At 46.9% G+C, this 19,686-nt stretch overlaps 1 protein-coding gene across 5 annotated transcripts in view; it reads left to right on the forward strand.

Moving 5' to 3' along the window:
- The window catches only part of FAXC (failed axon connections homolog, metaxin like GST domain containing), a 310,211-nt gene that overhangs the window by 53,467 nt on the left and 237,058 nt on the right, over positions 1 to 19,686 (forward strand). For 2 of the 5 annotated variants that reach the window (XM_060190737.1, XM_060190733.1), the window contains one exon: positions 5,471 to 7,035. The exons of 2 other annotated variants lie outside the window; for them this stretch is intronic. In XM_060190737.1, coding sequence (XP_060046720.1) covers positions 5,471 to 5,760 — 290 coding nt within the window. In that variant the 3' untranslated portion in view covers positions 5,761 to 7,035. Of the gene's footprint in view, positions 1 to 5,397; positions 7,036 to 19,686 lie in introns of those variants that run through there. One more of the 5 variants, XM_060190736.1, reaches the window with a different exon arrangement.

The following is a 19,686-nucleotide window of genomic DNA, read 5'->3' on the forward strand; positions in this document are numbered from 1 at the left end:
GGCCATTTTTCCCATTTTGTTGCCCTTGTTACAGTTGTTATTATTGTTGTTATAGCTGTTGTTGTTGCTTGATAGGACAGAGAGAAATCAAGAGAGGAGGAGATAAAGACAGACACCTGCAGACCTGCTTCACTGCTTGCAAAGTGACCCCCGTGCAGGTGGGGAGCCGGGGGCTAGAACAGGAGTCCTTACACTTTACGCCTGTGCGCTACCACCTGGCTCTCCACAGTGACTTTCTAAAATCAGTTTTTAAATTATAAGATGACAGGTATAATTCTGTACTGTCCCCACCACCAGAGTTCCGTGTTCCCATTCCCTCCATTGGAAATGACAGTACTTTTCCCAAGGTTACAGATATGGGTTGGCTTTTATTTCTATGACTGTCTGTATTCATATATATATTTGTCCATTTTTTTTCTATGGTCCTGTCTTTTCCTCCTTTCTAAGTCACAGCTATACCTGTTGCTACTCTGAATGTCCATCTTCCCTCTTCTGTCTCTGGGTCCTGGTGGAATTGGAGTTCAGAGCCCTCAGGTCATCTTCCCCTGATATTTCTCCTCCTCTCTGGGTATATGGACCAAAATCCTCTATGGGGAGCAGAAGGCAGGAGCTCTGGCTTCTGTAATTGCTTCTCTGCTAGACATGGGTGTTGGCAGGTGGATCCACACCCTCAGCCTGTTTCTATTTTTCCCTGTGGGACAGGGCTCTGGGGAGGGGGAGGTTCCAGGACACATGGGTGAGGTCATCTGGGCAGGGAAGTCAGATTGGCATCATGGAAACATCTGTACCTGAGTAGCTGAAAAATACAAAGCAGGGCAAAATGTTTAATAAAAAGTAATAGAAAAGGGGCCAAGGTGGTGCAAGGACCCAGGTTCGAGTCCCCAGATTCCACCTGCAGGGGGAAATCTTTGCAAGTGGTGAAGTAGTGCTGCAGGTGTCTCTCTTACCTGTCTCTCTCCCTACCTTCCCCTCAATTTCTGCTGTCTTTATCCAATAAATAATAAGATTAAAGAAAAAAAATTAAAAATGTAATCGAAAAGTAGGAATAGAGCATAGGGATTTGAGGGTGGAAAGAAGCTGGGAAGTCTTGTTTTGGGTCTGTTCCAAGGGGCCCATGACGTTAGTAATTTTTGCCTGAGCCTGACAGCTCACATGCAGGTGGACTGAAAACATTGTCTAACACAACTCTGGTGGTGGGAAAGCTGTGGAATTATACCACTGCTATCTGATCATTTTGTAAATCAATATTAAATCACTAGTAAAAAATGAAAAAGAAAGAAAAAGAGTATTAGGCTGGGGAGGCAGCATAGTGGTTCTGCAAAATTCTCCTGCCTAAGGCTCGAGGTCCCAGGTTCAATCCCCAGCACTACAGCTGAACAGTGCTCAAGTCTCTTTTCCTTTTTATTTCTCTCTCATTAAAAGAAAATGAATAAAACATCTATAAATAAATAGAAAAAGAAACAGAAAAAAAATTGTCTAGGAAGATGGTCGGAACGGAGACTACGGCTAGAACGCTGGGTGAAGACTGAGAACAGGGAGCCGGGCGGTGGTAGCGCAGCGGGTTGAGCGCATGTGGCGCAAAGCACAAGGACCGGCGTGAGGATCCCGGTTCAAGCCCCCAGCTCCCCACCTGCAGGGGAGTCGCTTCACAGGCGGTGAGGCAGGTCTGCAGGTGTCTGTCTTTCTCTCCCCCTCTGTCTTCCCCTCTTCTCTCCATTTCTCTCTGTCCTATCTAACAATGACGACATCAATAACAACAATAACTACAACAATAAAACAATAAGGGCAACAAAAGGGAATAAATAAATAAATATTTTTAAAGAAAGACAGAGAGTAGCTCCCAAACTTGAAGAAAGTACATAGATATAATCAACTTTATCCCATCCACCTGACCCAGGGCCCCTGTCTATTCACAGTCAGCACAGGAGCCTGTGTGGCCTCTGAGTCCCTGTCAGTCTGAGGTCACAGCCCATGGGCGCAGCTGGGAACATTCTCGGCTGCTCTCATGTCAGGACCCGTCTTCCTCGAGGGGCAGAGCAGGCTGACCAGCCTCCCTTCAGAGAGTGGGGAGTCCCCACCATGGCTGCTCTGCAGTGAGGGCAGGGCCTGGGGAGGCCACACGAGGGTGATGACATTTCTGTTTCTTGCGCGTGGCTGTGTCCATGAGATTCCTTGGTCCATGAGGCTGCCAAGTAGGCGTGTCAGCAGTCAAGCTCCGGACGTGCCTGCCTGCCAGAGCTCCAGTCCAGTCTCCGGCACTGTGTGTCTGCCAGGCTAGAGTTTCGGCATCTCCCTCTCTGTGTTCTGATCAGCAGAACAACTCAGTAAATACTTTTTTAAATCCTTGAGAAGGTGGCAGCGAGAATGGACTTTTACACAGTGTGAGTTGAGTTACTGTGATCTTAAAAGACTGAAAATGGTGATCTGGGACCCATATAAGTCCACTGGCTTACAGATTGCAAGGGAATTTGCTTTTTTTTTTTTTTTTTTGGCCTCCAGGGTTATTTTATTTTATTATTATTTATTTATTATAATTTTTAAATATTTATTTTCCCTTTTTGTTACTTTTGTTGTTATTATTGTTGTTGTTGAATAGGACAGGGAGAAATCAAGAGAGGAGGAAAAGACAGGAGGAGAGAAAGACAGACACCTGCAGACCTGCTTCACCGCCTGTGAAGCCACTCCCCTGCAGGTGGGGAGCCGGGGGCTCAAACCAGCATCGTTGTACCGTCCTTGCGATTTGCGCCAAGTGCGCTTATCCTGCTGCGCTAACGACCGACCCCCAGCCTCCAGGGTTATCACTGGGGCTCAGCGCCTGTACGAGTCCACTGCTCCTGGAGGCCATTTTCCCCGTTTGCTGCCTTTGTTTTATCGTTGTTATTGTTAACACTCTTGTCGAATGGGACAGAGAGAACTGGAGAGAGGAGAGGAGACAGAGCTGGGAGAGAAAGACAGACACCTGCAGACCTGCTTCACCGTAGGTGGGGAGCCGGGGGCTCGAACCAGGATCTTTGTGCGGGTCCTTGTGCTTCGCACCACGTGCGCTTAACCCGTTGCTCTACCGCTGGAGCCAGCAATGGGAATTTGCTTTTTAACACTTTGTGAAGATGCATTAATTTAAGAAATAAATAGCCATCAAGTTTTGGCACATTTTAATGGTATGAGAACGTGTTCACAATAATGTTGTGGGGGTAATAATAATCATGATATAAGAATGAGAGTGAACAAATAGTAAACGTAATTAGAATACAAGGTGTTGATACTCTTTGATTGGTGAGATTATAGGTGCCTTTTTGTTTTCTTTATGTATTTATACCACATTTACACACAGATTTCTGATTTTCAAAAGAGAGTGTCTTGTTTTCCTTGATAGCAAACGAAATAGTTGCCAACCAAAATTAGTAGAGCTGTGAATATAGAAACCATCTAAATGGCCAAAAACAGGGGCTCAGTAGTGACACAGTGACACAGTGAGACTATGATAATGAAATATTTAGCAATATTAAGGTGTGGAATTGAAGAAAGTTCATTATGCATTAAGTTAAAAGAAGGGCAGGAAGCAAAATGTAAGTACATATGCACATTTATACAAGTAAGTGAATAGCTGGAAGAATAAACATTCAGGGTTCGGGTAGATCCGCACAGACTCTTCTCCCTGAGGCTCTAGAGTCCCGGGTTCAATCCTCTGCACCACCATAAGCCAGAGCTGAGCAGTGCTCTGGAAAAAAAAAAAAAGTGAAAGGAAAATAATGGGAAACAAAGAATAGAAATGCAGACACTCTATCGTGCAGACAGAATTACTGGACAATCTTTTGTTTTGTGTTTATCTATATCGAAGAGGTTTCTGAAAGTAAACACGAAGACCGGAATTAACTTGAATGTTTATATGACTTAGAAAAGAGACATCCAAAGAGTATTTGCAAGGCAGTAAAGCTCTGTGAGCCAGTGACACATTTTATCTTCATAAGCAATGTTGCCATCTGGTGGCTCAAAGACAAAATCTCACAGTTTCCTTCTTTTTTTCACTTGTAAGTAGGAAGTGCTGTGTTTCAGATGAACGCCTGAGCAGTTTTAGTGACTTAACTGCAGTGTCTCTTTGATTCACATAGCAAAGAAGTTGTAAAATCATTATATAGCTGTGGAACTGTATTTAAAAATTAAAACATACATTTTATCATTTTAATGATCACATTTGCAGGCACACCGATCCATAAAGACAGTTTTGTGTTATCTACTTTGTGAATTATTTAGGGTAAACATCCCACCCTGATAAAAACTATTTTCAAATGCGTGTTAGAGTTTCACCTTAGAGTAACACTATACATATTTGTGGAATGAACGATTATTTCTGGCTGGCTTAATCTAAGTAGCAGTTGGTGTATTTTCATGTGCCATCAGTTAATCTAAATCTGAACAAGGGAAAGCACCAACCTTCTTGGTAGCAACCAGGAAACAATAAAATGACCCACAGAACCAAATGATGGTGATTCAGCTGCCGTTTTGGGTAGATCCCTGTCCCTCTGTGCCACATAGGACTCGTTCCCAAGTCTCACTTAGCCACTCTCCAGATTGAACTTTCTCCCACTTTCTTTACTTTTCTTAAACGATCTCTTTTCTTTTCTTAATATATATTTTAAGTTTTATTAGTGATTTAATAATGATCGACAAGATTGTAAGATAAGAGGGGGACAAGTCCAGACAGCTCCCACCCCCAGAGTCCCTGTCCCGTCCCCTCTACTGGAAGCTTCCCTGTTCTTTATCCCTCTGGGAGCCTGGACCCAAATTCTTTGTGGGGAGCAGAAGGTGGGAGTTCTGGCTTCTGTCATGGCTTCTCCGCTGGACCTGGGCGTGGGCAGGTGGATCCACACCCCCAGCCTGTGTCTGTCTGTCCCGAGTGGGGCAGGGCTCTGGGGAGGGAGGTTCCAGGACACATGGGGGAGGGCGTCTGCCCAGGGAAGTCAGGCTGGCGTCATGGCAGCATCTGCAACTAGGTGTCTGGAAGGCAGTAAGATATAAAGCAGGACAAAGTGTTTAATAAACATGAAATTAGGAGTCTTTGTGTGGGAAGAAGGTAGGAATCCTATTTTAGGTATGTTCCTAGGGGCCCATGTCTTTCATACTATTTGCCTGAGACTGACAGCTTTATTTATTATTGGATGACAGAGAGAAATTGAGAGGTGAGGGGGAGAGAGAGGGAGGAGAGAGACAGAGAGACACCTGCAGCCCTGCTTCACCGCTCGTGAAGCTTTACCCTGCAGGTGGGGACCTTGCGTGATGTAACATCAACGCTTGACCAGGCCTGGCCCCACCTTTCTTATTCTTTGTGTAAAATCTAATATTTTGATAGCACCTCTGTGAAAAATCATCATTCATATCCGCCTCACTCCATGCGTCCAGTTTTCCAGAAGCTGAGTGGCTGGTGCCCGGCTGCCTTTGGGAACTAACCCTGGCTCTCCTTGCCATCCTGCAGGGGAGCTGATCAACCTTGCCATGTACTGTGAGAGGATCAGGAGGAAATTCTGGCCTGAGTGGTACCACGAGGATGACAACACCACCTACGAGTCTGAGGAGAGCAGCGAAGGCGGCAGGACACACACGCCCCTGCTGGATTTCAGCTTTTACTCAAGGACAGAGACCTTGGAAGACGAGGGAGCAGAAAACAGTTTTTCCAGAACCCCGGACACAGACTTCACCGGACACTCGCTCTTTGATTCGGACGTGGACATGGAGGACTACACAGACCACGAACAGTGCAAGTGACGCTCCAGACCCCGGCGGTCTGCTGCCGCCTCCTGGGCTTTGGTTTCCCAGGCAGCAACGCCGCCGCAGGGCTGGGAGCGCTTCCTTGTGCGTGGCACGGTCCTCAGGAGCTGACTGGACTGTAGCAGCCTTAGTTCTTTCTTTTTCTTTTTCTTTTCTTTCTGTCGCTCTTCCTCCTCCTCCTCCTCCTCCTCCTCCTCCTCCTCCTCCTCCTCCTCCTCCTTCTCCTTCTCCTCCTTTTTTTGTACAAATGAAACACAGAACCATTCAGACAACTCCATTGAAAACAAAACAGGCAGAAACAAACAAACAAACAAAAAGTCAGCATGGTTCCTGAAATCCATTTTTGTTTTCATGAGAAGATTAATACTGTGTGTTAGAGCAGATGGAAGCCATGGTTCTCCAGACTGTTGGTAGCGGTCTTCTTTACTTTGGGGGTGTAGTCAAGACAGATTCTTGAGCACCCTTTATTCTCCAGGGTTCAAAGTAATGAGACATGTCAACAGAAAAAAAAACATGTAGGGGACAGTGTTCTCGGGGAGCTGCTTGTATTTTCTGTGTGTCTATTGTGTCTTGAGATAAGTCAAATAAAATCCATAGATTCTCACCGAACCCTGAAGTAAATGCACGTGGGAGGTGCTAGCCCGTTGAAGGCTGACTCTGACAAGCCCTGCCAATGGCCAGCTGTGTGATTGAAGGCCAGTCCCATAATTCTTGTGCACCTCATCTCCCGCCTGTTTCGTGGGGACGACACACCCTCCACAGACCTACCTCACAGGGGTGTTGTGAGGATCCATGCAGTTACATTGGGCGCTTCACACCCCTGGGAAGAGGGGTGACATAAACACATTCTGTTCTGCATTGTGCTCTCCTAGGTGCAAAGATCAGAGGGCAAAGGAATTCCATGCCCAGGCGACAGCTGCCGCAGCTGCTTGCAAGAAAGCTCCAGCGGAGGAGGCTTACACAAGGACGGGCAGCACTCTGTCAGCTCTGCCCTGTGACCTCGATTGTGACGTGGACAAAGTCTTGGGCTGAAAGAGTCTTGGAAGCACTTCCGCACGGCCTCCGCCGCGAGCCGCCTTCAGCTCTCCTGGGGATTTGCAGACTTGCTCTTTTCTGTCGCCTGAATGCGCACTGGAGCAGCCTTTGTAGACTCCGGGAGCTGAAGCTGTTGTGTTTGATTTACTGGAGGGAGTGAAGCTCAGGAAAAGGACGGGTTTCAGAGAGGTGGAGGGGAACATGTTTGATTGATTTTTGTAAGAAAACTTGCCAATCTGTAATGTCTTTTTTTTTTTTTTTTTGGGGGGGGTGGGTGGGAGGGAGGGAAACTTTGTTTGCAAGATGTATTGACTTGAAATCGTACACTAGGAAGGAGATGGTGTGATTCGTATGAAAGCACTACTCTGTGGTGTAGACTCTGCAGTTTTATTAGCAGTCGGTCTGGCTAGTGTGTTCCCTTCCTGCCCAGTGAAGAGAAGGCCAAGCCAAGGACAGCCCTAGTAGTTGCTCAGGAAGCCCCTGTCCCTCCACTGAGTCTCCCACAGTCCTTCCTGTAGAGCCCATGACATCTTGGGGTTGCCTACTTACTACACCATTTTATTTCTGAAGGCCATTTTGTTGACTTAGCAGATTTCCCAGGGGGACATGGAGTGAAGAAGCTGGGCGGCGGCTGTGGTCAGGCTGGGAGCCTCAGTGCTGATCGACAACAACAAACAAAACTGCTTTGCTCGCGGCCACAGCTGATCCAGCTGGGACTTGACAAAGGGCTCGTGTTGAATGTAACTTCGGCAGAACCTTCTTTTTTTTTTTTTAAAAAAAAATTTATGTTTATTTATTTACTTTCCTGTCTGTTTCCCTTGTTTTGTTGTGTTTTTCAGTTTTTTTTTTAGAATTGATTTCTTTATTGGGGAATTAATGCTTTACACTCAATAGTAAATACAATAGTTTGTACATGCATAACATTCCCCAGATTCCCATTTAACAATACAACTCCCGCTATGTCATTCATCATCCTCCATGGACCTGTATTCTCCCCACCCAGCCACCCACCCGCCCCAGAGTCTTTCACTTGGGTGCAATACGCCAATTCCAGTTCAGGTTCGACTTGTGTTTTCTTTTCTGATCTTGTTTTTCAACTTCGGCAGAACCTTCTTAAAATGCGACGGGTTCAGGAAGAGGTGCACGGGGGGGGGGGAGCGTCTGAAGCTGCTTAGCGTTTAAGCGATTGTCGAGGGCACACGTCCTGCATAGAAAGGCGGAGATTCTCTTAAGTTAGAGATTCTTATTCCACAGAACTCTCAGGTCTTCTCATCTTATTCAAGCTGTCCGTATCTTAGTCGAGATCGGGCGTGTTCAGGGTGGTTTGGCCGCAGACCTGTTCATATCTTAGGAGGCTGTTTGCTAACTACTGGGGATGTGGTGGAGTGGTGGAGGCGAGGAGAGAGGGCGAATGGGCAGGCCTGCAAGTCTCCAGTGCCCCTGGGATGACTGCTGCCTCTTCTTTCTCTAGCAAGTGCGTTCCAACCCCAGGTGCGGGTAAGTCATGGTCCCTGGGGTGGCTTCTGACCCGCAGGTGAGAATGAACAGGTGGTGTGTGGCTGTGTCCTCACAAAGGCCCAGTGAGTTGCCCCCTTCCTGCTCTCAGCTGCAAAGAGCTATATCTGAGACCTGACCGGCCATCGACCCCTCCATTCAGTGTGTCGCGTGGAGTGTGCCGGACCTCCACTGTGACTGTGACAAGGACGCAGACTCCCGTAGCTGTTCCCCTGTGCGTCACAGCGAGGGCAAGCACATGGAGGAGCGGTGTTCACAGGGAGGTCAGAAAGCCATTCCACCCAGCTCCCTCCCACAGAGACTTAAAAAAAAAAAACTATTTACTCCCTTTTGTGTTTTATTGTTGTAGTCATTATTGTTGTCACCGTTGTTACAACAGACAGAGAGAAATGGAGAGAGGAGGGGGGACAGAAAGACACCTGCAGACCTGCTTCACCGCCTGTGAAGCGATTCCCCTGCAGGTGGGGAGCAGGGGCTTGAACTGAGATTCCCACAGAGACTTGGAGGAATGTCGGCACCTGTATTCTTGGCTGCTGGCCCCCATAACTTATGACAGCGTCCTCCATGCTTTGTAGGTTTAACTAAATTGAGAATCCTAGAATATATCCATGTTTTGCTTTTTAAAGAGTTCTTTTAATTTTACTTATTGGATAGAGACAGAGAAATCAAGAGGGATGGGGAAGATAGGAAGAGAGACAGACAGACGCCTGCAGCCCTGCTTCACCACTCACAAAGCTTTCCCCCTTGCAGGTGGGGAGCAGGGGCATCACTACCTAGCCCCTCCATTTTCCTTTGTGTGTGGGTTGTAGAGACAAGATAACAAGACAGAATGACCAGGCCCTCGTTCATTCTTAATTTATCCACATTTGAAGTTTTCTCAAATTTGATAAAATGGTGCTACTTATAAGAAAAAAATGTTAAGACTTAGACATTTTGGTCATCTGGCTTGCTTGCTCAGCTCTGTGCTTCTTTTTCACTGGGAAGTAACTGAGAGGAGTGTGGTCCTTAGTGTTGATGGATGCTTTTGGTTGGACAGATGGCCAAGGGCCACCTGCTCATTTTTAGTTCTGTTGTGGAGAGATCCTGCTCCTCTGACCTCCTCCTTTTGCCCCACCCCATCTGCGTTCATGGGGATGATGATTCATTCTTTCTGAGTTATTTTGTAATTTTAATTTTTATTTATTTTTTTTGTTGCCACCGATGTGATCTCTGGAGCTCACGACAAATCCACTCTTCCTGGCAGCTTTTTTTTTTTTTCTCCCTGCCTATTTTATTTGAAAGAACAGAGAGAAGTTGAGAGAGGAGGGGAAGAAAGAGAGGACGAGAAAAAGATACCCGCAGACCTATTTGTCTGCTTGTGAAGCGTTCCCCCTGCAGATGGGGAGTGGGGGGCTTGAACCTGGGCCCTTGAGCATGACGATGTGTGCGTTCAACCTGGGCCCTTGAGTTAGGAAGATGGCTCAGTTGGAGCAGGATGCTTTGCTCTGCATGTGTCTGAGCAGCTAGAAGCACAGCATGATTCCGTGGAGAACTCGACTTGACCGCTGCAGTTGGCCATTTTGTCTCGGTGACTTGACGGTGTGTGAGCAGTGATGACTGTGGGCTACCCAGCTGGCTGACCATGGACTCTGGGCAACATAAAATTGAGTCGCACCTGCAGTCTCTCCCTCAAGTGACCCCTGCTAGTGCTCATGGAAGTATTGGGGTGCCTCAGGGCTCAAGGGCTGGGAACTGGTTTTTTTTTTCTAATTTAATAATTTTTATTAGTGGTTTAATAATGATGAACAAGATTATAAAATAACAAGGGCACGATTCCATACAGTTCCCACCACCAGAGTTTTGTGTCCCCTCCCTTCCATTGGAAGCTTCCTGTTCTTTATCCCTCTGGGAGTCTGGACCCAGATTCTTTATGGGGAGCAGAAGGTGGGAGTTCTGGCTTCTGTCATTGCTTCTCCGCTGGACATGGGTGTTGGCAGGTGGACCCACACCGCCAGCCTGTGTCTGTCTGTCCCTAGTGGGGCAGGGCTCTGGGGAGGGGCGGCTCCAGGACACATGGGTGAGGGTGTCTGCCCGGGGAGTAGGAAGGAATACCATCTGCAACTTGGGTGAAAAGCAATAAGATATAAAGGTTTATTCTTATTTTATCTATTTTTATTTATTTATTTACCTAGCTTTTACCTCCACATCTCTTGCTCAGGTAATCTGAGAGGAAACAGAGAATCATATATACTGGGCCATGAATTTATCTTTTGAAACCTCACATAATAAATTCTGGAGATTAGTACTGACTCATCACCGTGTCTTATTTGAAGGGTGGCCCCCCTCACTGAGGTCTTTAAAAATATTTATTTATGAGAGAATATTAGTTTGGCATATATAGTGCTGGGGATTGGACTCAGGACCTTATGCTGATGAGTTCAATGCTTTTTTCCACTGCGCCATCTTCCAGGTTGCTGAATTGAGGTCTTTCATCTGACTACAGATGGTTCTCTCCATGACATGATCTTCTTCTTCTTCTAGCATTTGCCCTTCTTCCGTAGCCAGTTAATGGCTTTGAAAGTGACTGGGATCCATGTGGATTCAGTCGGCTAGGAAGGATCATCAGTTTCCCCAATGAATGGGTACTCACGGGATGCACCACGGGAAGGTCGATCCAATGCATCCCGACATGATCTTGATCTTTTTTAAAATGCACATTCTCTGGGTGATCACGCCTTGTTCATTGAACCAACACAGCTCAGCCCTTCTCAGTGCCCCCAGCCGTGTCTGTTCAGTCTGGCAGGCCACTGTTCTCCTCTGTGCAGGGCACTGTTAGACTGTCTGAATGACACAAAGATAGCTGTTCAAATCACCCAAAACTCATTCTTTCTGAGTTATTTTGTAATTTTAATTTTTATTTTTTTTATTGCCACCGGTGTGATCTCTGGAGCTCACGACAAATCCACTCTTCCTGGCAACTTTTTTTTTTTTTTCTCCCTGCCTATTTTATTTGAAAGAACAGAGAGAAGTTGAGAGAGGAGGGGAAGAAAGAGAAAGGAAGAGAGAAAGATACCCGCAGACCTATTTGTCTGCTTGTGAAGCTTTCCCCCTGCAGATGGGGAGTGGGGGGCTTGAACCTGGGCCCTTGAGCATGATGACGTGCGCGTTCAACCTGGTGTGCCGTCCCCTTGAGTTAGGAGGATGGCTCAGTCTGTTAGCACAGTAGCTTGCAGACTTGGTGTCTGTGAAGCCGTAGGCTCAATCCCATAGCTTGCCTTATGCCACAGAGGAGCAATGCTCCGCTCTCTCTTACTCCTCAAAAAATAAATAAGTAAAATATATCTTTAAAAAGAAAAACACCCATGTCCAGATATCTGCTCACCTGTGCTTGACTTGGAGACCCACGTCGGATGCCCAGCAGTGATGGAGCAGACCCAGCTTCCTGACGTCAGGGCGTCCCCTCCCGCCTGCATGTGTGTGCACATCTCTCACGTGCTTACACGCAGAGCTCTCCCACTCTGTCCCATCTCAGCCCTAGGATGACATTCCTGACTGTCTCTGCCACGGGTGGGGTGCCATTTTGTCCCGGTCAGGTCGAGGATTCCTTATGCTTGGTGTTCTCTTGATTCCTTTGTGTCCTGGGGCTTCTCTGCATGAGGCGTCTTGCATCCAGGCCCAAAAATTATATAGATTTTATTAGTGAGTTAATATGGATTTGCAGAATTATATGACTTTACGAAATTATCCCAAAGTTCTGTGTCCCCTACCCTCTTTATTGGGAGCTACAGTCGCTCTCCTCAGGTGACAGATACGGGTTGACTATTGTTTCTGTGACTATATTTGCCCCCTCCCCCCTTTTTTTCCTTCTCTTCCTTCCTAAGTGAAGCCTCCACCTATTACTACTTCTGAATGTCCCTCCTTTTTTCCTCTTCTCTCTCTGGGTCCCGATAAATTTGGAGCTCAGAGACAGCTCTTTGGTCTTCTTTCTCCTATCACTTCTCTTCCTCTGGGAGGATGGACCCCAAATCCTTTATGGTGTGCCCTTCCTCTTCACTGACCTAAGCTATATCCGTGTCAAGGATCGAGGAGCTTCTGCTCTCCAAGAAGACATCTCGCCTCATTCTGATCTTTGCCTTTAGAAACAATACGCCATTTCCTTCCCCTAACTCCTCAAGGAGAAGGTATGCTCAGAAATTAAGCTGCATGTTATAAAGTTTCTGGCTTTTATCTTTTGTGTCCTATAATCTACTCCCAGGGAAAATATATATGCAAATATATAATATTATACTAATAATTAAGGATATTTAGAGACCTTATGGATTGCATGGACCCCAGTTGAAAAAGTCTTTAGTTTCTAAAAATTCTTTAAAAGTTGCTATTAGTGTTTGCTCTTAACATATCTGTAGAAGAGAAAAATTGATATAGGGTGATCAGACAAATAGAATCTCTGTTATTATCCGCAATGAGTATATATTTGAGTGGCAGGGAAGGAAGAATTGTCTTGCCCTAAATTAAGAAAATATTTTTGTTTTGACAAGATCGACGTTTTTGAAAGCGACTTTGTTGTCGTCATCATTTCTCTGTAAAATTGATTTATCCCGGTCAGTTCAGGGCCATGGCAGCCCAGAAACACACCACTGTGCATGTGCTCATGCACGCACTGACTGCTACACAAAGGTGGGAGTGAGGAGGCTGGAGTTTCCCTGGTCGGGAAAAGGTCTACACAGTTAGGCTTCTGTCTTTATGCACTCGCTGAACAACTGCTGAGTAGACTGTCTTTTGTTGATTGAGACCAACTCAGGTTCTTTTTGTTTTTTCTTTAAACAGGGTGAAGTGATTTTTATTGTTTCTGGTTATGACCCAGGACCCTTTGACCTCCTTTATACTCCCAGTTTCGTTGGATAAGAACTGATGAGCATGCGTTCAATGACACATTTCTAGGTCTAGAAGGTGAACTCTGGCAAACCATCCTTAAGAGACCCAGGGATCCGTGACGTGTGATCGAGGGGTTCTAGACTTGGGTTCAGTTGTGTCCAGTGGTCTGGATGAAGATGCAAGTTGAAAAGGCTGCTCCCGGTGGGTGAGAACCCGACGGTGCTAGGAATGAGTGCAGAGGAACCTAGGCTGTTGGCTTCGTTTGAAACTTTTAAGTTTTCAGTCCCCAATGTTAAACATTTTAAAGATATTTAAGCCATGTGACTCTTAAAATAAGATAACTGGAGGCAAACAAAATAACTTTGCCCTTTAGATGGTTACAGAGGATATGAAGAAAGCACTTGAAGGATTGTAACTCAGTTGTCTGGGGGCTCACCCTGTGAATTCTGCCATCCTGGCTCTTGTCAAAGCAGGAAACTTGTCCCCAGACTTAACGTATTTTGAAACTGTTGCCGCCGGCTACATCATGACAGATTTCAGTGCTGAAATTCCAGCAGATTTATTGCCTCCAATTGTCAAAGACTTCAGACAAATAAAGGAGACCACCTCGATGACAAGTCATTGACGGACGTCTAGCCAGCAGCCATCGGCCTCGTCGTCTTCAGCTGGGGACTACTCAGAGCAAAAGACTGACATTACACTTTGATATCCTGTACACAAATAATTTTAGTAATCAATTTGAACTTTAAAACATCTCCATTAAGGGGTATTTATTTATTTTTATGAGAAACAGATCAGAGCACTACTCAGTTCTGGCATGTGGGGATGGAACTTGGGGCCTGTCAGGACTCAGGCATGTTGTGTATCTGCTACTGTTCCACTCTGCCGCCTCCTCGGCCCAGCTTTCAGCGTTTCCGACCATAACTGCAGAGTGACATGTATTCACGACAGCAGTGGATTTTAGGCTGAGTGGCATTGCTGGATTCACTTCCCGCTGCCCATTAATGGCAAACACCTTTAAAAAAATGTGTGACTCTGGAACAGTGTATTTCTTCTCTCCCATTAAAATTCAAACATCTATTAAAATTTTTTTTTTCAAAAGTTACCTTGTGTCTTAAAAGAAAAGTCTTTAATTCCTCAATTGTGATGTTATTTAGTGGTGGTTAGACAGCAGAGGAGCATATAATATAATTGTTAGTTTAAAGGCCAAGAAAAAAAAAAAGAAAATTCACACTGTGGGCTTTTCTTGTAAGTAGTCAGAATTTAAATCGTTCTTTCTCTTTGCCTCTATTTCTCGGTAAAAGATAGACCACATTTGACTTATTAAACACAAACCATGTCCAAATGGCTCTATTTCTACCTTTGATATGTCATCTCTGAAACCTCAGCAATAAAATTAAAGACAGTGTACACATTTCTGAGGCATCTCTGTTTCATTAGGGGCAAACTATTTGCCAGTCCGGTCAAAATGATTTCACCTCATGTAATCCGTCTCCCGGGATCATGCTTACGGTACACGGGTGCCCAGACACATGCACCTGCGTCAGGTGATGATGGGCTGAGGAAATGTAGGAGGTGCGGCGGCTTCCTGATGGTGAAGGCTGGAAGGAGTAAAGGTGAGAGTGACAGACTCCGAGGCTTCCCAAAACCAAATGGTTTCTGGCTGCGTCAGGCATGTTGAATGCAATGATCACTTAATCACTGACTCCTGACCAAGAGATAAAGCAGGGTGTGGCAGAGATAATCCAGTGGTTATGCAAAGAGACCTTCACAGCCCCTCAGCTATGCCACCGAGGTATAGGTCTTCTGAGTTTCCCGGTTAGATCTCTGTCCCCTGGTGTCCCTCCCTGTTGCTGCTCCAGATTCTGAGGGTAGTAGCAATGGAGACTCAGAGTTGCACTTGGTGAGTCTCTGGGGAGTCCTCTCCTCCCTTCAGCTGTCCCCTTGTTGTGGAGCAGACTGGAGGTGGTGTCTCCACTGACAAACTGTTGAACTGTTAGCAGTCACTTAATCTCTCCTTAGGCCCCTCTCTCCTCTCTGTCACCAGCCACGCGTGTTTGTACTCACGGGTGATTTACTGGGTTCCTGTGGTCATTCTGGTCCTGTCTTGTTTCGGTCCGGGTGGTCTCCTTTGGTATTCCTAGTTGATCCGGGAGAGGAGAGGAGAGGAGAGGAGAGGAGAGGAGAGGAGAGGAGAGGAGAGGAGAGGAGAGGAGAGGAGAGGGAGAGGAGAGGAGAGAAAGCGATCTGCTGCTCCACTAGAATCTGTCTTAAAGCTGTTTAGGGACTGATGGTTGGGGGCTACCGGGAAACACCCAGCAGTGCCCTCATTTGCAACTGGGGAAGGGCCATGGAAGGAGGCGGCGTCCAGTGCTGCTCTCTGGAGCTGGCAGCTCCTTCTGCTCTGTTCTTGTCTGTAGTTCATAAGCCATATTGAAACGTGGACGCTTGATTGTAAGGTAGACAGGAATTGTGAGCTATGTTGCCCACTGTCTATAAATGTGGAAATTCTGTACATTGGGACTTAACGCTGTGTGTACATGACAACAAATGGCTATGAAATGACTTGCTGTAAATGTCTTTATTCCAATTCACTCCTCGCAAATTTGAAGGCCTACACTTTATACCCGTGCGGGGTGGGATCTTAAAGTTTTGCATCTCATATGCTGTTAAGTTGTGGCCTCTTAGCTGATTGGGGGAATATTTTAGGAGTTGCAAGACTCCTGGTATAATCAGAACAGAGGTAATGAATTTTTTTTTCTTGGCATTTAACTATCTGATAGAATTTCAAATAAATGTTTTTCAAGTAGAAAAACAGATGCCTGGAACATGCCATGTGGCCTTCTCCTGCCTTTGCTTCCTGCTCGTGTGGCCATAGGAGTCCTTAGAGGGGTGGCAGCACTTGCAAGGGGACAGAGACAGAGACAGAGACAGAGAGAGAGAGACAGAGAGAGAGAGGGAGAGAAAGAGAAAGAGAGAGAGAGAAAGAGAGAGAGAGAGCGAGAAAGAGAGAGAGAGAGAGATGGGGGAGAGACCTTCACAGGCAAGAGACCTTTTCATAACTATTAACTAATTTTTCATACCCTTTCAGTGAGGTAGTTATGATTCTCCTTTTACAGATAAAGAGACTGGGTGGGGGTGTGGCCAGGTTAGGGAATATGAGTGACATGTGCTCACATCGTGTCTTGGGGTTAGAGAGTCCCAGGGAGGTTTTGCAAATACGTCTGATGACTAAGTGCTTCACACATTTGTGTCGGTAAGGTCCCAGCTCAAGGATCGCTGGTCTGAAGAGCATGTTAAACTCTATAGTTGAGCCATTCAGGGGTCTGAAATTCTGCTGACAAACACCACTGGCGGTTGCCAACTATCAGATTCTTACCATTTGGAGCAAATTACAAAGTAACATTTAAAATTCCAAACTCCTCAAACCGTGGAAATATCTATCAAGCAGAAAATGAAACAGCTGCCTAATCCTACATTCTTGAGAGAATAGACATTATTTAAGGTGATAGTTGTTCTCCCCTTTTAGATTCCCTCTCTCTTGACTTAAAATGCAGGCCTCCGCCTGCTTGCCAACCTCGTTCACTGTCTTAATGTGGGTGTTATTACATAGCTACAATGGAGGAGACCACTGGATATGGGCAGTTCAAACTTAACCTCCAGCCCTTCTCCCCAAATGTGGAAGTGGGATGTTTCAACATTAAAAAAAAGTGTATTTATTTGTTTAGAATAGAGATAGAGAGGGAGGGAGACAGAGAGACACCTGCAGCACTGCTTCACCACGCATGAAAGGTTTTCCCCTACAGTGAGGACCGGGAGCTTGAACCCGGGTCCTTGTGCACTGTAATGTGTGCACTCAACCAGGTGCACCACTGCCCGGCCCCTACATTCCAACTCTCTCTCTTTGCCTCCAGGGTTATCACTGGGGCTCAGTGCCTACACTATGAATCCACTGCTTCTGATGGCCATCTTTTTTTCCATTGCTTTATTGTTGGATAGGACAGAGGGGAATTAGAAAGGAGAGGAAGACAGAGAGGGGAGAGAAAGACAGACACCTACAGACCTGCTTCACCGCTGGCTGAGCGACCCCCCTGCAGGTGGGGAGCCCGGGGGCTGGAACAGGATCCTTGCTCTGGTCCTTGTGCTTCCTATTATGTACGTCCTGCCCTTTTTCTTTCTTTATCATTGGATAGAGACAGAGAGAAATCAAGAAGGAGTGGAAGATAGGGAGACAGAGAGAAATCAAGAAAGAAAGGAAGATAGGCAGAGAGACACGTGCAGCCCTGCGTCACCACTCGTGAAGCTTTCCCCCGCAGGTGGAGACCAGGGCCTTGAACCCGGGTCCTTGTGCCCTGTCATGAGTGCGCTTAACCAAGTGCACCACCACCTGCCCCCACATTACAGCTTTTTAAATCATAGGGCTGGTTTCCCAGGCAAGCAATCCTCTGCCTGTAGGTAAAGCCACCAGTCCCCTCATTAACTAGGCAAGACACTTGAGTCGCTCTTATCACCTAGATCACAAAGATTCTAGAAGTTCCTTGCCTGCAGCTGGGGAAAAAAGGTTCCTCTCCCTCTCCCTCTCCCTCTCCCTCTCCCTCTCCCTCTCCCTCTCCCTCTCCCTCTCCCTCTCCCTCTCCCTCTCCCTCTCCCTCTCTCTCTCACTCTCCCTCTCACTCGCCCTCCACTCGCCCTCCTCCCTCTCTCTCTGCCTCTCCCTCTCCCCTCTCCCTCTCCCTCTCCCTCTCCTCTCCCTCTCCCCTCTCCTCTCTCTCTCCTACTATGAATCATTGTATCAGGGGTAGGGGGTGTGGAGGGCTTTTGAGCAAAGACTAATGTGATAAAAGCATGCAAATAGAATTCACCTAATGATTGTCTGTCTGGCTGCCGGACTAGTCAGAAAAGAGAGGGGCAACGGCAGGGTGGTGGTGTACCTGGTTGAACGCACATGTTACGTGTGCAAGACCAGGGTTCAAGCCTCTGGTCCTCACCTGCAGGGGGAAAGCTTCACAAGTGCATGTCTCTCTGTCTCTCTCTTTCTCTGTCTCCCCCTTCCTCTCAATTTCTGGCCGTGTAGCTAATAAATAAATAAAGAGAGGGCAGCACAGCTGCTGAGCCTAATGTCAGTGGCGTAGAGAGAAGTTAGAGGCACGAAGGTGTGTGCACGCGTGTGGTTTCCAGAGGGATCTGTGCGCTTTGGGTTGGGTGCAGTGTGGGTGTGGAGCCGTGGGAGTGGCACTGTGGGTGAGGAGGGCGGCAACCACTGTGCACAGAGAGACACAGGCTGCATGTGGGAAGTGCTGGGTGGTATCGCTTCCAGGGTAACCCAGATGTGGACCTGGGGATGCTGCTGGATATGTAGGCGATGAGGAGAGAGACTGATGTGGGGAGGGGTCGGTGTTTGCTGTTAGCCACACTGAATCCGAGAAGTCAGCAGCAGGCGTAGAATTGGAATCGTGAGAAGTAAAACTGGAACCAGGGCTCCTAAAGGCACTGAGGACACAAATCATTTAGAGAGAGATGCTTTTTAAAAGTTGGTTGCACCTTGTGTTTGAATCTTTCAGATACTATCAGACTCAGTAGCACTCTTAAAAAAGTTTTTTGCCTCCAGGGTTATTGCTGGGGCTCAGTGCCTGCACCATGAATCCCGCTCCTGGAAGCATTCTCCCCCTTTTGTTGCCCTTGTTGTTGTAGCCTTGTTGTGGTTATTGTTGTTGTTGATGTTACTCATTGTTGGATAGGACAGAGAGAAATGGAGAGAGGAGGGGAAGACAGAGAGGGGGAGAGAAAGACAGACACCTGCAGACCTGCTTCACCACCTGTGAAGCGACTCCCCTGCAGGTGGGGAGCCGGGGCTCGAACTGGGATCCTTATACAAGTCCTTGCGCTTTGCGCCACATGCGCTTAACCCACTGCGCACTGCCCGACCCCCTATTTTTTAAAAAATCATCTTTATTTATTGGAAAGAGACAGCCAGAAATTCAGAGGGAAGGAAGTGGCAGAGAGGGAGAGAGAGATAGAAAGACACCTGTGGGGCCGGGTGGTGGCGCGCCTGGTTGAGCACACATGTTTGCAATGTGTAAGGAGCCAGGTTCGAGCCCCCGGTCCCCACCTGCAGGGGGAAAGCTTTGCGAGTGGTGAAGCAGGGTAGCAGGTGTCTCTCTGTCTCCTCTCCCTCTCTGTCTCCTGCTTCCTCTCAATTTCTGACTTTCTCTATCCAATAAATAAATAAACATAATAAAAAAATAAATAAAAAAAGAAGACACCTGCAGCCCTGCTTCACCACTCACAAAGCTTTCCCCTGCAGGTGGGGGCCGAGGGCTCGAACCTGGGTCCTTGGGCACTGTAACATGTGCACTCAGCCAGGTGCACCACCACCCAGCCGCTCAGTAATGCTCTTAACCACGTCACTTTGTAAGATTCCCTGCAGGGCCCTGGCAGGTCGCCGTGACTTACGTTGTGCAGTCTGGGTTGAGCCCCGCACGTTGTGGGGTCTCATGGCCCTGAGGGGGGGGTCTGGTA

Source organism: Erinaceus europaeus, chromosome 4 (assembly GCF_950295315.1).
Source record: "Erinaceus europaeus chromosome 4, mEriEur2.1, whole genome shotgun sequence".
NCBI classification, from domain to species: Eukaryota; Metazoa; Chordata; class Mammalia; order Eulipotyphla; family Erinaceidae; genus Erinaceus; species Erinaceus europaeus.